This window comes from Macaca nemestrina, chromosome 15 (genome assembly GCF_043159975.1).
Source record: "Macaca nemestrina isolate mMacNem1 chromosome 15, mMacNem.hap1, whole genome shotgun sequence".
Taxonomy (NCBI): Eukaryota; Metazoa; Chordata; class Mammalia; order Primates; family Cercopithecidae; genus Macaca; species Macaca nemestrina.
Window position 1 is genome coordinate 109,209,625 of NC_092139.1, and position 15,469 is coordinate 109,225,093.

Genomic DNA, 15,469 nt, shown 5'->3' on the forward strand with positions numbered 1-15,469 from the left:
GCTCTCTGCGTTTGGAAGAGCGGGTGGTATGAGGTGGGCAGGGGCAGCCAGGGACTTGAGGGCTCTGAGAAGGGCTGTGGTCACCATCCTCAGAGTCCTAGAATGGTTTAAGCAGGGAAAGAGTATGGTCTCTTTTTTTTGAGACAGAGTCTTCTTGCTCTACCCCCAGGTTGGAGTGCAGTGGCGCAATCTCGGCTCACTACAGTCTCAGTTCACTATAACCTCTGCCTCCTGGGTTCAAGCGATTCTCATGCCTTAGCTTCCCGAGTAGCTGGAATTACAGGCACCCACCACCATACCCAGCTAATTTTCATATTTTTAGTAGAGACAGGGTTTCACCATGTTGGCCAGGCTGGTTTCAAACTCCTGACATCAGGTGATCCACCCACCTCGGCCTCCCAGAGTGCTGGGATTACAGGTGTGAGCCACCACGCCTGGCCTAGAATATGGTCATCTTTACATGTATTTGTAAAGTGTCCCTCTGGCTAGGGCTCAGAGAGGCAGTGACCTATTTAAGGTAACAGAATCAGAGAGGGATCCAGGCTGAGTCCAGGCCGAGACTCTGGCACCAGTCTGGGGTCCTCCCACACCCCTTCCTCACACTCAACACAGACGTATAGGCACATGTGCCCAGACACAACCACAGCCTTCTGTCCTGGATACCAGTTTCATAAGTGACTGATTTGTAAATGAAAAAGCCGGTGTATTAATTATTAATTGGAAAGAGACTGCTCTGGAAACCCACGTTCTTTGCCATTCTCTTATCTGGGGGAGCCCAGTGGGCTTTCAGAGGACGTACACTGGTCTGGAGTTTCAGTGAAGGGGTGTGTGGTTTGAGTGTATCTTGTCAAGGGTCTGAGCGCGCTGGCTGGGGTCCCTTCTCAGAAGCATGGCTCTCCCATGCCAGAGGCTGGCAGGTCCCATTTCCTAGTTCCCCCTTTGAGGCTCAGTAGAGTCCACTAGAGTCCCACCCTTTTGTCACTGGGGTCAGTCTCACTTGTCCAGGGACCTCCCATGTCTTCCAGATAAATCCTGGCCTCACATCTACCGTGCAGTGGGCCCTTCCCTGTCCCCCAAGGAAGCTTCCTTTGGATTACAGGCAGGATGGCTACAGCCCGTGTCATCATTTCCTTTTGCTGAAACCTCCTTTTCAGAACAGTGGTCCATTCGACAGCCTTCCATTTGGGCCCATCAAACACATTAGCAAGAATTCAGCACTTCTGACAGCCGGACCCCAGTCCAGGGGGCTCGCTCAGGTGTTGCCTAAGTCTGGGATCTCCAGCAAGTTATTCCAAAAAAAGCCTCGGGGGGTTTTGTTTTGGTTTGTTTTGTTTGTGAGACGAGTCTCACTCTGTCGCCCCAGGCTGGAGTGCAGTGGCGAGATCTCGGCTCACTGCAAGCTCCGCCTCCCAGGTTGATGTTATTCTGCTGCCTCAGCCTCCCGAATAGCTAGGACTACAGGCACCCGCCACTACACCCAGCTAATTTTTTGTATTTTTTAGTAGAGACGGGGTTTCACTGTGTTAGCCAGGATGATCTCGATCTCCTAACCTCGTGATCTGCCCGCGTCGGCCTCCCAGAGTGCTGGGATTACAGGCGTGAGCCACCGTGCCAGGCCTGTTTTGTTTTTTTGAGACAAGGTTTTGCCCTGTCACTCAGGCAGGAGTATAATGGTGCAATCTCAGCTCATTGCAGCCTTGAACTCCTGGGCTCAAGTGATCCTCCTGCCTCGGCCCCCAGGTAGCTGGGACCACAGGTGCACAGCTAATTTTTATTTATTTTATTTTTATTTTTATTTGTTGAGACAGAGTCTCGCTGTCTCCTAGGCTGGAATGCAATGGCACGATCTTGGCTTACTGCACCCTTTGTCTCCCAGGTTCAACCAATTCTTGTGCCTCAGCCTCCCGAGTAATTGGACTTACAGGTGTGCGCTATCACGCCTGGCTAATTTTTGTATTTTTAGTAGAGAGAGGGTTTTGCCATGTTGCCCAGGCTGGTCTTGAACTCCTGACCTCAAGTGATCTACCTGCCTCAGCCTCCCAAAGTGTTGGGATTACAGGCGTGAGCCACCATGCCCGGCCACTGCGCCTAGGCCAGGGCCTGCCTCTGCACTGTTGGCCTCGGCTGGGGACTTGAGTGCCACAGGGACTCTTGGCAATTATTTAGACCAGTCCCTTCTCCAGATAAGGAAACTGAGACCCAGACTAGGGCAGGGACTTGTTCCAGACCCACCACCCTGGCCAGGTGTCACAGAACTGGGGCTCCATCTCTGCTCCCCTGTCTTTCTCTCTGGCACTGCTAGTGGAGACTGGGCCAACATCCAAGCTCTTTGAAATTATTTTTAGAAGGTCTCTAAGAGAGGGCCTGTCTCCAGTGCCAGCATTTCAGAGTCAGAAGGGGGAGGCTAGTGGGGTGGGGAGGGCTTGGTGAGGGTCACGTGGACACAAACCATGTTGCTAACACCCGATTATTGATTTGTCTCAATAGGACATCAACCAGGAAGTTTATAATTTCCTGGCAACTGCAGGTGCCAAATATGGCGTGGGCTTCTGGAAGCCTGGATCTGGAATCATTCACCAGGTAAAGCTGGGCTCAGCCTGCCGTCCCAAGAGCCCAAGCCAGAGAGTATGTTCCAGGCCTATGGGGGCAGCGGGCTCGAGGCCCAGGGGGGCTGAGGGGAACTGGATGACATCTCCATCAGCTCTTATGGTCTTCCTCCTTTGTTTTGAAACTGATTTTCATTATGTCATTATACGTTCTCATTTTCTGGGTGAGAAGTTAAAATAATCCCTCCTAACCACCCAGGTAACCAGCATGTTAAGTGCGACATGTTTCTTTCCACATTGTCTTCTGGGCGTGTATTCAAGCATCTCTATTCCCGTGAACTCTCATACAGAACATGGTATTATTTTGTTTTTTTTCACAAGTGTCACCCCTTGTGGCATGCGTCGCTGACATTTGATGAACCCATACTGTGTGTCAGGTACTAGGCTGAGCACTTGAAAGAAAGATATTCGCCATGCCCTGTGAGGTAGGTGCTTTTACTATCCACACCCTACAGAGGAGGCAGCTGAGGCACAGAGGGACAGCTAGCTGGCCAACTGTGGAGCCAGGACCTGTGGGCAGGAGGGCTGGCCTGGAGCAAGTGCCCCGTGCCACCGTGCTGCTCTGCCACCTTCCTCACCCCCAGAGCTCTTTCTGCTTCTGCACGTGGCGCGCTCCTCGGATTCGTTTTGGCTCCCTCATGGTGTTCTGTAGAGTGGAGGTACCATAGGTCATGTGGCCATGTCAGCCAGGGACTCTTCTGAGGTGTCCCAGGGATGGGTCTTCTTTTGGTGGACAGTTTCATCTCTGGAAGTGCAAGTGTGAACATGTATATCCTGGGGAGGTAGGTGCTTCCCTTTCTTCCAAGGGCACTGTTAAAGACCACTGACCTGGTTTGTGTTCATTTACATCCACCCTGTACGTATGAAACCTGCCTCTTCGCACCTTTGCAAAGTGACCCTTCCCCCCACCTCATCACAGACCTCACTGTCCGGGCCTCCTCAGGGTGTGCTGAGCAGGCTGTAATCTGACCCCGCATGGGGCCCCAGCACTGCCCTGCTCTGAAACCAGAGCCAGCAGGGGATCACTCCTCTGCCCTACCCAACTGTCACTCTTGCCAGGAAGGGGCTACCTGGGAATGGCCATTCGCAGCGGCCTGTGGGGACTAGAAAGCCCTTCTCTGCAGCAGGGTTAGGGAGTCAGGCGGACCCAGCCTTGGCTTTCTGTTAGGAAGGGCGCTGCAATGCAGGTGTCTCCCTTTCTACCTCAGTACAAATGCCAGACCTTTATGGCAGCTCCTGGGCCAAAGTTTGGAACCGTGAGTGATGGCAGCTCACACCTGCCACCGGCTGGCTAAGTGTACAGCCTCATGTGTTTGTTTCTTTAAAAAGAAAATGCCCAGGGGCCATGGGAGTACTTTGCAGCTTTACTTTTCTTCCTGCCTTGATGTCACGTCATCAGCAGCCTCAGTCCACTAGGTCCAACCCAAACCTGAACCCCTTTCCCTCCGAGGAGTGCTCTGGCCCTGCTTGGCCCGCAGACCTTCCTCCACATCACAGCTTTCTGGTTCCTCTGTGGAGCCTCCCCGGCCCTTCCCGTGCCTGGCACAGTGGCTTCCAGTGGGATCCTCTGTGGGATCTCTTCACATTATGTTCCCAGCATGTGCCAAGTGCTTTCTGCACTGGATCTTGTGCTGTGTGGGGACAGGGACTGTGGCTTACTTATTCCTCTCTAGCTCTGGGTTTGGGACCAGGTCAGTACAGAATAGGTCCTTAATGTACATGTGTGTGGTGTGGATGCACGGCTGAATTTCCAGGTGTAGTTCTAGGCATTAGTCCTTCTTCCCAGCCACAGACTGGGGAGCCACTGTCACGGCCAGCGTCATTGTGACACCTTCTGCAGTCCTCATGTCTGCCTGACCTCTCCTCCGATGGGGACCACATGTGTCTACACCGTGTAGACACCCCGAATTCTGTGTGCCCAGCCTTCATGGATCCAGCTTTTACAACCTTGAGGCTCTTTAGGGATGTACTAGTCTTAAATCCTTGTACATGGCAGCAGCAGTTCTTCGCAGTCAGGTCTTCCCTCTGCATCCCCAAGAGACAAGACCCTTTGCACCTTAGAGTCTGCTGGGCAGATCTTGGCCTGAGGCAGAGGCCCTGGGGTTTCTGTAAGATGTCTGGGAGCACTGGTGGGTCCTGAGAGTTCACAGAGCCTCTCAGACCTCTCATCTTATGTGTTCTTCCCCACATCCATGGGTGGGGCACTAACTCCATCTGACAGATGAGCGGCAGAACCTCAGATGAAGGCTTTTGCTTTCTGCAAAAGATATTCTGCAAAACAATAAATAAAAATGTCGCCTCCCCCAGGCACTATTCCATGCCTCATGGACAGGATCTCATCCAGTCATTAGTGATGCAATGATGTGAGCACGATTGTTAGCTATTTTTTGATAGGGAAGCTGAGCTCGGAGAGCTGAAGTGACTTGTCCAAGGTCCCACAATAACTAGTACATGGTAGGGCCAGACCTCAGACCCCCGCACAGGATGCCTGGCTCAGGGCTTGCCCGGCAGTGTCCTGCAGCTTCAGGGGGCTGGTGCCTCAGAGGTGCCTGGGTGCCTGGGCCACACTCATTTGTTGACCCTATACCTCTGCTGCCTTTCTTATCAAATGTTTTGGGGGAAGTGCTCCCCCCAGCTGGGAGGAGCGCCTCAGTGAAGGGAGTACTGTGATATGGGACAGGTGATGAGGCAGGGTGGCGTTGTCCCTTGAGCAAGTCACAGGGGTTCTCAGAGCCACCTCCAGATGCTGAAGTGGACGAGGCATCACCTATTGTTTGCAGTTGAGGAAAAATTAATAGCTTTGTGCACCCACTGGGGCCCCAGGACTTCTTCCTCAGGGATCTTGTGGGGCTGGAGTCAGCTCCTGGAAGAATCGCTCACCCCGATGAGAAGCCAGGTGGGGACTCTCCATACCCAGGATGAGGCCGGGCCTGGGCCCATCACAGAACAGTTTCTCTGGTTCTTGTCACATCCTGGGGTCATGGTGGTGTGGGTGTTTGGTTACTGTGCTACAAATGAGGAAACTGAGGCATGGGGCAGCATTCAAAGGCCCAGGCCATATAGCAGGAACTATCGGAGCTACTCAAGAGCCCAGGCCACCTGTCTCCCAAGGCTCTGACTCTTCTTAGCCACCCTGGAGACCGTCTGGATTAAACGGGGCTGCTTCCACCAGTCTATCCTGGGAGAGTGGCTGGGCGTGGTCGGGAGGCCCAGGGTCAATGGGGCCGTTTTGTATTTTGGGCCCCATCTCCATTCTCGGCTGAGGGCTTCAATATTAACATCTTGGATTATTTTTCAGATTATTCTGGAAAACTATGCATACCCTGGGGTTCTTCTGATTGGCACTGACTCCCACACCCCCAATGGTGGCGGCCTGGGGGGCATCTGCATTGGAGTTGGGGGTGCCGATGCTGTGGATGTCATGGCTGGGATCCCCTGGGAGCTGAAGTGTCCCAAGGTGAGGGTGGGGAGGGACTCATTCTGGGCTGGATTCGGGGTGGTGGTTGGTGGGGATGAACAGGAGACGATGGGACCCAGGAGGAAAAAGGGAACAAGTCAAACTCGAATCTTCTGGGAGGGAGGCAGAGACCAGTAAGCAGCAATGGGAATGGCAGCGGGCCCATCCTGACTTTGTGGCTGGCACAGGCACACGGGGCCTCTGACAGCCGCCTCACCCCCTCCTGTCCAGGTGATTGGCGTGAAGCTGACAGGCTCCCTCTCTGGTTGGACCTCACCCAAAGATGTGATCCTGAAGGTGGCAGGCATCCTCACGGTGAAAGGTGGCACAGGTGCAATCGTGGAATACCACGGGCCTGGTGTAGACTCCATCTCCTGCACTGGTGAGGAAGGCTGCCAGGCGACGTGGCCCCTACCCTGTGCTGGGCCTCATGGGTCTCCAGTTGGGAGTAGAAGCAATGAATGGCCTTCCCTTGAGAATCTGTCTCTTCCGTCTGGGGACTTGGAATAGACAGAGGTAGAAGGAAAATTGGAGACAGCATTAGAGATTGTCTAGTCCACACCCTCATTAAACAGATGAAGAGACTGAGACCCCCGTCAAGGCTGCCAGTAACTTCCTGTGGCCACACACAGTTAGGAACCAAGTCAGCTTCTGCGACTGGGCCCAGGCCATAGCACTAGGCCACCTTGGGTGATCTAGACGAATCCAGAGAGGACAGAGGCAGTGGTGGGAATGGGCAGAGCCAGGGCTTCATTCATGAAGCAGCTGCAGGCCCACATTCTCCCTTGGCTGAAGTTTGAGCCTCACACACCTCCCTTGGATTAGAGATTGGTGCCTGTCAGCCTCCAAGACCAGGTGGGAGCCGGCTGCTCCCTGCCTGTCAGTCCTGGTGACCTGGCCTCGATGCCTGGCCCTTAGAAATCCAGGGAGACTTGCAACAGTCCAGACTTCCCAGCTGCCTGCCTGGGCTCCCTGGCAGCCCTGCAGAACTCTGGTTCCCCTGCAGTGATGGGCTCGCTCCCGCCACGGGACTGCTCAGCCGGGAAGTTGGTAACAGGCCCCTACCTCCGTCCTAGTGGCTCCTGAGGCAGGGGGCCTGGTAGCAGCTGGGGTACCTGTGAGCCCCACCAGTTCTGTGACGCTTTGTGGTCCAGACAGTGTGTATCATTTCAGTTTTGTTTTTGTTTTTGTTTTTTGGGACGGAGTCTCACTCTGTCGCCCAGGCTGGAATGCAGTGGTACAATCTCGGCTCACTGCAATCTCTACCTCCCGGGTTCAAGCGATTCTCTGGTCTCAGCCTCCTGAGTAGCCGGGATTACAGGCATGTACCATGATGCCCAGCTAATTTTTTTGTATTGTTTCGTTTTGAGCCGGAGTCTTGCTGTGTCACCAGGCTGGAGTGCAGTGGCGCGATCTCGGCTCACTGCAACCTCCGCCTCCCAGGTTCAAGCGATTCTCCTGCCTCAGCCTCCCAAGTAGCTGGGACTACAGGTGCATGCCGCCACACCCTGCTAATTTTTGTATTTTTAGTAGAGACGGGGTTTCACCATGTTGGCTAGGATGGTCTCGATCTCTTGACCTCGTGATCTGCCCACCTTGGCCTCCCAAAGTGCTGGGATTACAGATGTGAGCCACCTCGCCCAGCCTGTTTTTTTTCTTGTTGTTGTTGTTTTTGTTTTTTGTTTTTTGTTTTTTTTTTTTTTAGAAGAGACGGGGTTTCACCATGTTGGCCAGGCTGGTCTCAAACTCCTGACCTCAGGTGATCCGTCCGCCTCGGCCTCCATCACTGGAAAACTTGAGACACAGAAAAATGTCTCCAGCATGGTATGGCTGAAGGAGGGCGGGCCACCAGGCAGACAGACCGAGACCCGAATGCCAGCATCTTCCTTTATGTGCTTTATGGCATGACCTTGAATCTCTGAGCCAGTTCCTCCTCTGCCAAAAAGAATAGCAACTGGGCAGTGTCTGGCCAGGTCAGCCTTCAGTACGTGGTGTCTGTCTGGTCTCTTGAGCGACAGGCCCCAAACTTGTAGCTCAGTGTGTGGGGGCTGAATCTTCACCTGAGTCCTCTTCACTCTACCCAGCAGCCGTCCTGAGCTGGGGCCCTGAGCTCTGGTCCCCATGGCCTCCCCTCACTGGCCCAGGTTTTTACCCAGGGCCTCAAGGAATGAGTCGGCCCGCTGTCACCACATCTCTCTCAGTGGGGAGAAGTGATGCAGCTCCCTGGTGTGAAGATGCGGGTGGCCGTGTAGCAGGTGCATGGTACCGTGGCCTGACCACCAGCCAATGCCCAGAGCTCTTTTGCTCCACAGGCATGGCGACAATCTGCAACATGGGCGCAGAAATTGGGGCCACCACTTCCGTGTTCCCTTACAACCACCGGATGAAGAAGTACCTGAGCAAGACTGGCCGGGCAGGTGAGCTGGCGGGGGCAGGCCCGTGTAGGTGGGACAGTCACATGCCTGCTCCTCCCCAAGACAGAGCTACGCCTTTCCCTGTAGGGCAGGGGCCCTTAACCCAGTGTCTCCAGACAGGCGTCTGAGGCTCTGAGAAAGCCCTGAAGAGGTGCGATATGTTTCTGAGTGTCTGGAGCTCTCTCCAGCTTCTAAAGGGCCTGGTGTCTGAGTTCAAGATAGCCCCACCTCAGGATGGGAATTTCATTTTCCCTGGAAGGTGGCTGAATGCCCGCCCTTCTCGGGCTGGTCCCTGCTGTCCACTACAGGAAGCTCCGGAAATGACAGGGATCACTTCTGTTGATAATTCCTGACCTAACGGGAACATCTGGAAGGAGAACCACCTTCCCAGCCTCCCCTGACAACTTCCTGAGGCTCTAGCTTGGCTTCTTTGGAGCTCAGAGGGCACTGGCACCTGTGAAGGGTGGTGCGTGGGGGCAGTGAACGAGGAGCCAGAGACCAGGGCCCATGGGGAGAGCCATAAGCACGTGGAATCCTTGGAAGGCCCTTCCCTTAATGAGTGACTGCTTCTTCAAAACCCAGCTCTTTACTTCTAGGACACCCTCCCCGGCTCTGAACCTTCGCTGCTGCTCCTCCTTTGTGTCACCGTGTCCCTGACAGCTCCTGCACTAGGGTGTGAGCTCTGTAAGGGCAGGGACAGCAGCCTTGCTTTCTTCATTGGCCTAGTCAGCGCCCAGGGCCTGGTGTGTGGCAGGTGTTCAGGTGGGTGGTGAGTGAACGCTCAAGAACAGTTTCTGTTTCACGTGCTCCATCCCCGTCCCTTGTTGATTTCAGACATTGCCAATCTAGCTGATGAATTCAAGGATCACCTGGTGCCTGACCCTGGCTGCCATTATGACCAACTAATTGAAGTTAACCTCAGTGAGGTGAGGAGACAATTGGGTTCAAGAAGTTTCTTAGAGTAGGGGGGAGCAGGGCGGGTCCTGCCTAAATACTGAGGGCCGGGCGGTGGTTCACACTTGTAATCCCAGCACTTTGGGAGGCCAAGGCGCGTGGGTCAGTTGAGGTCAGCAGTTCCAGAACAGCCTGTCCAACATGGTGAAACCCTGTCTCTACTAAAAATAAATAAAAATAAAAAAATTAGCTGGGCGTAGTGCCATGTGCCTGTAATCCCAGCTATTCAGGAGGCTGAGGCAGGAGAATCACTTGAACCCGGGACACAGAGGTTGCAGTCAGCTGAGATTGCACCACTGCACTCCAGTCTGGGTGACAGAGCGACACTGTCTCAAAAAAAAAAAAAGCAAGTCACCTCAGTGACTCGTGGGTCCCTGGGTGCCCAGTGTTCCTGCAAACTGCTTCCTGAAGCAGGCTGGAGTGAGGGGTGGGGAGGGGGGGACACAGCCACAGGGAGAGCAGAGGTAGTTCTGGCTGCTGAACCAGAAGCGAATGTCAGTTTGCCACCAGCTCAGCTTTAGCAGAAGCCAAGGTTTCACCCTGAAGGGTTTTTGTTATCTGAGTTCAGAGGCACCCTGAGACCCACAGATCAGAGCACATGTTTGCAGAGCCAGAGGAAGGGCAGGCCGGAGGATCCCGTCTGCAGGAGTTCACACCTCGGCTCTGCCACTTAAGTTTCGTGGCCTCGATCACATATGTGGCCTCTGTGGGCCCCTTGCCCCATCACATGTGGAACCTGCAACAGTCGTGAGGATTGAATGAATTCACGTAACTAACACTGATGGAGGTTTACTGCATGCTGGGCACACAGCTGAGTGCCTCGCATTTACTGATGATTATGACATGTAAAGCATCTGGCCTTAAGTCCGTTTTTGTCATAAGATTTCAAAAGCGGCCAGGCAAGGTGACTCACGCCTGTAATCCCAGCACTTTGGGAGGCCGAGGTGTGTGGATCACGAGGTCAGGAGATTGAGACCCTCCTGGCAAACATGATGAAACCCTGTCTCTACTAAAAAAAATACAAAAAAAATTAGCCAGGTGTGCTGGCAGGCACCTGTAATCCCAGCTACTCGGGACGCTGATGCAGAAGAATGGTGTAAACCCGGGAGGTAGAGGCTGCAGTGAGCCGAGATCGCACACTGCACTCCAGCCTGGGCGACAGAGTGAGACTCCGTCTCAAAAAAAAAAAAAGATTCCAAAAGCAACATTGAATGGGAGATAATGAACTTAGGAGGACGACAGCCTTGATTCATTCCATTCCTCTGCTGTCTCCTAGCTGTGTGACCTCGAGCACAGCATGTCACTTCTAAGCTTCAGGTCCTTTATCTGCAGAGCAGAGCTGAGCCCAGCCTTGCAGGGCTGGAGGGAGCCCAGGAACGAGTGTGTGCAGACCCAACTGCTCAGGTCTTCCCTGTGATGAGGTTTCAGTCAAGAGAAAGTTGTTGGCCTCTCTGTGGGGACGTGGTGAAGCAGTGAAAGAGGCTGGCCCCGCTTCAAGCTTTCTTCCCTCCTCTCTTTTCCTTGCATGTTTGTTTCTTCAGCTGAAGCCACACATCAATGGGCCCTTCACCCCTGACCTGGCTCACCCTGTGGCAGAAGTGGGCAAGGTGGCAGAGAAGGAAGGATGGCCTCTGGACATCCGAGTGGGTGAGCACCTTCCACCCCATCTGTTTAGCAGGTCTCAGGGCCAGTGGCTCTGCCCAGAGCTGTAGACAATCACCTATGCCTACTGTGTGGCACTTGCTAAGGTGGGCAGTTTCTGAGATGGGTTTAGTATTGAGAAATTATTTTTTCGGCGGGGGTAGTGGCTCATGCTTGAAATCCCAGCATTTCGGGAGGCCAAGGCAGGTGGATTACTTGAGTCTAGGAGTTCAAGACCAGCCTGGGCAACATGGAAAAACCCTGTCTCTTAAAAGAAAATGCAAAAATTGGCCGGGCACGGTGGCTCACACCTGTAATCCCAGCACTTTGGGAGGCCGAGGCAGGTGGATCAAGAGGTCAGGAGATTGAGAGCATCCTGGCTAAAACACGGTGAAACCCATCTCTACTAAAAATGCAAAAAATTAGCTGGGGGTGGTGGCACATGCCTGTAGTCCCAGCCACTCGGGAGGCTGAGGCAGGAGAATCGCTTGAACCCGGGAGGCAGAATTTGCAATGAGCCGAGATCGTACCACTGCATTCCAGCCTGGGCAACAGAGCAAGACTCCGTATTAAAAAAAAAAAGAAAGAAAATTGGCCCAGTGTGGAGTCGCATGCCTATAGTCCAAGGTACTCAGGAGGCAAAGGTGGGAGGATCACTTGAGTCCTGGAGGTCCAGGCTGGAGTGAGCCGAGATGGTACCACTGCATTCCAGCCTGGGCAATAGAGCCAGACTCAAAACTCCAGACTCAGGCAACAGAGCCTGTCTCCAAAAAAAAAAAAAAAAAGAAAAGAAAAGTTACTTTTTTTGGCAGAAAAGAAAAATATGTTTATTGTAGAGAATATTCACAATCAAGAGGAATTTTTAAAACTCCTAATCTCAACCCCCAGCCAGGAGCAAGCTCTTAGGAGCTCTTGGAGAGGTGTGCCGTGTTTCTGTGTATTGTGTGCATAGATTTCTCTGTTTTACATTTTACATCACCCTTGCTGCTTCATGTGACTTTTCATGCTTTACACATGCAGACACCCTGGCATGCCAGTCACTGGCATCTGCTGCTGCTGGGTACAGTGTGGCTGTGAAGCACATGGAGCGTGGAGCCAGATGGCCTGGGCTTGAATCCTGGCTCTGCCACCTAATAGCTGAGTGACCCTGAGCAAACTTCTTCACTGTCAGTGTGTGGGTCCCCATGTGTAAAACAGGAGTCGTGATCGTACTGACACCTTGAAGGTGGTGTTGGTCCTATTGCTGCTATCACCAGTGAAAAAAATAAATAAAAAATACAGTTGTCACTGGGCGCGGTGGCTCATGCCTGTAATCCCACCACTTTGGGAGGCCGAGGCAGGTGGATCATGACGTCAGGAAATCAAGACCATCCTGGCTAACACGGTGAAACCCCATCTCTACTAAAAATACAAAAAATTAGCCGGGCATGTTGGCGGGTGCCTGTAGTCCCAGCTGCTGGGGAGGCTGAGGCAGGAGAATGGCGTGAACCCAGGAGGTGGAGCTTGCAGTGAGCCAACATCGTGCCACTGCACTCCAGCCTGGGCGACAGAGCGAGACTCTGTCTCAAGGAAAAAAAAAAAAAGGGGGAAAGTAAATTACTGAATTAATAAAAGAAACTATCCTGGCTGGTTGCATTGGCTTTCCCCTGTAATCCCAACACTTTTTGGTGGTGGTGGTTTTTTTTTTTTTTTTTTTTTTTTTTTTTTTTTTTTTTTGAGACAGAGTCTTGCTCTGTCACCCAGGCTGGAGTACAGGTGGTGTGATCTCAGCTCACTGCAGCCTCTGCCTCCCAGGTTTAAGCAATCCTCCTGCCTCAGCCTTTCGTGTAGCTGAGATTACAGGTGCCTGCCACCACTCCTGGCTAATTTTTGTATTTTTAGTAGAGATGGGGTTTCACCATGTTGGCCAGGCTAGTCTGGAACTCCTGACCTGAAGTGATCCACCTGCCTTGGCCTCTCAAAGTTCTGGGATTACAGGCATGAGCCATTGCGCCTGGCCAATCCCAACATTTTGAGAGGCTGAGGCAGGAGGATCATTTGATCCCAGGAGTTCAAGACGAGCCGTGGCAACATGGTTGAGACTTCGTCTCTACAAAAAAAAATATTTTAATTAGCCAGGTGTGGTGTTACTCACCTGTGGGTCCCAGCTACTCAGGAGATTGAGGCAGGAGGAGTTGCTTGAGCCCCAGGAGTTAGAGACTGCAGTAAGTAAGCCATGACTGCGCCCTTGCACTCCAGCCTGGGTGACAGAGCAAGACCCTGTCTCAAAAAAAAAAAAAAGAAAGAAACTGTACACACAATGCGATGTTACTCAGTTTTTATAGACTTTAAAAAGAACTCTTATTGCCCTAATTATAAAACAATCTTTAAAACCCAGAAAATACTAGAAAGTATAAAAGAAGAAAATTAGCATCTCCTATCAGCACCATCCCATCAAGGATGGCTGTTCATATGTTCATATGAGCCCTCTGACGTGCCTACACATGTACATGGTATTGCTGTAAAAGGGGTCATAGTACTAATGTATTCAGTGTCATGGCCAATGACTGCAGTGTCTTTCTTCAAATCATGCCAAGTAATGAGTAGCCTGTCCTTTATTGCTGGGTATTTCGGTTGCTTCCAACTGGTCTCTGTTAAAAAGTCTCTGGCCCAGCCCAGATGGTGAACTCTTTTGGCCAAGTCTGGATAATTTGAGGTCAGGTGGAGACCTCTGCTCACAGTCTCCTCCTGACCCTTAACCCCACCACCCACAATGCACCAGGTCTAATTGGTAGCTGCACCAATTCAAGCTATGAAGATATGGGGCGCTCAGCAGCTGTGGCCAAGCAGGCACTGGCCCATGGCCTCAAGTGCAAGTCCCAGTTCACCATCACTCCAGGTTCCGAGCAGATCCGCGCCACCATTGAGCGGGACGGCTATGTGAGTGCCCATATCCCCCTGCCTATCTCCCTGACTCCATGCTGAGTAATGCCTCCAGGTGGCACAAGCCCACAGGCGTGTTGGGCCGGGGCTGGTGCAGGTCCCAGTGGCTGCCCTGGGGTTCCAGTATGGCACTTCATCCTGCAGCCACCAAATCACCCCTTCCCATCAGACTCTTACCTGCCCTTGACATTCTGTCTTCCTCTTTCCCTGGCAGGCACAGATCTTGAGGGATCTGGGCGGCATTGTCCTGGCCAATGCTTGTGGCCCCTGCATTGGCCAGTGGGACAGGTAAGAGGCACATCTTTTGACAGGACAGCCCCTTGGCACAGGGTATGGAGCCCCAGAAGTTGGAGGAGGAATTATTGGGATTGAGAGAAGAGACTCCAGCCAAGATCTATAGCTCCAGGGACTCTTGCCCATTAGAAGCCTCTGGCAGACATGCCTGGAAAGTGGGGCTGGGTGAGGAAGAGCCCTGCAGAGGCACTGGGGGGCCACTTGGCTAAAGCCTGGGCTGGCAGGAGGAAGCCAGCGCGGCCTTACCCTAACGGACGCAGCAGAAACTCTGATGGAGCCATTGGAGAGGAGGCAGTGGCTCCAGGTCAGGAAACTCGGGCCTTGACCGAAGCCTTGCCTCTGCCTTACGTGTGGTTGCAGGCTGGGCCCAGCGATCCTGAGGTTCCTTTCTGCTCTACGTGTGGCCCAGGGAGGAGGCAGCCCTGGCAGGGCATCTCCATTTTCCCTCGGTAGGAGCTAGGCTGGGCTGCGCTGCAGGAACCCAGCTTACCTGTTCTCGGCACAGGCCAGGTGACAAGGCCAGATATCCCTAACCCTATTCCCTCTGACCTGGCAGGAAGGACATCAAGAAGGGGGAGAAGAACACAATCGTCACCTCCTACAACAGGAACTTCACGGGTCGCAATGACGCGAACCCCGAGACCCATGCCTTCGTCACATCCCCAGAGGTGAGATCGCCCAGCTGCGCATGAGCCTGGGACGGCCTCTGGGGGCTCCTGGCGGGTCAGAGGAGGAGGCAGGAGGAGATGGGGACTGGGGCCAGGGTTGACATCGCAGGGCAGGGGTCATCCAGGTGGAGCCAGGAGCCACAGGTCTTCCCAGCCCCAGGCGCATGCTTGGTGCTTCCTGCTTGGGGCTCCCTGGGTCGTGGGATTATGAGATATTTATTTAGTGGTTTGTGCTTATGAGCATGGAATTTGGAATCTCACTCACTGCCTAGGACACATCCCAGCCCTGCCTCTAACTCGCTGTATGAGCATGGCCAAGTCACCTACCTTCTCTGTGTCCCCATAATCCTTGGGATTACCTGGGAAAGTGTGTGGGACACATGCAGTTTCTGACTCCAGGTGGGAGTTCCACAAACTCGAGGCCTTGCCATTGTTCCCGTGGCCAGAACCAGCCTTGCTCTTGGCGGTATTCGGCCCTGGCCGTGACTGGCACATGGCCAGGCTCTCTTGACT

At 53.3% G+C, this 15,469-nt stretch overlaps 1 protein-coding gene across 3 annotated transcripts in view; it reads left to right on the forward strand.

Annotated features, from left to right (window-relative positions):
• The window catches only part of LOC105464375 (aconitase 2), a 59,872-nt gene that overhangs the window by 39,835 nt on the left and 4,568 nt on the right, over positions 1-15,469 (forward strand). For all 3 annotated transcript variants that reach the window (XM_011712210.2, XM_011712211.3, XM_071080648.1), the window contains exons 4-12: positions 2,488-2,580; positions 5,905-6,063; positions 6,295-6,445; positions 8,376-8,480; positions 9,312-9,403; positions 10,973-11,078; positions 13,834-13,991; positions 14,209-14,282; positions 14,845-14,956. In XM_011712210.2, the coding sequence (XP_011710512.1) occupies positions 2,488-2,580; positions 5,905-6,063; positions 6,295-6,445; positions 8,376-8,480; positions 9,312-9,403; positions 10,973-11,078; positions 13,834-13,991; positions 14,209-14,282; positions 14,845-14,956 (1,050 nt within the window). The remainder of the gene's footprint in view (positions 1-2,487; positions 2,581-5,904; positions 6,064-6,294; positions 6,446-8,375; positions 8,481-9,311; positions 9,404-10,972; positions 11,079-13,833; positions 13,992-14,208; positions 14,283-14,844; positions 14,957-15,469) is intronic.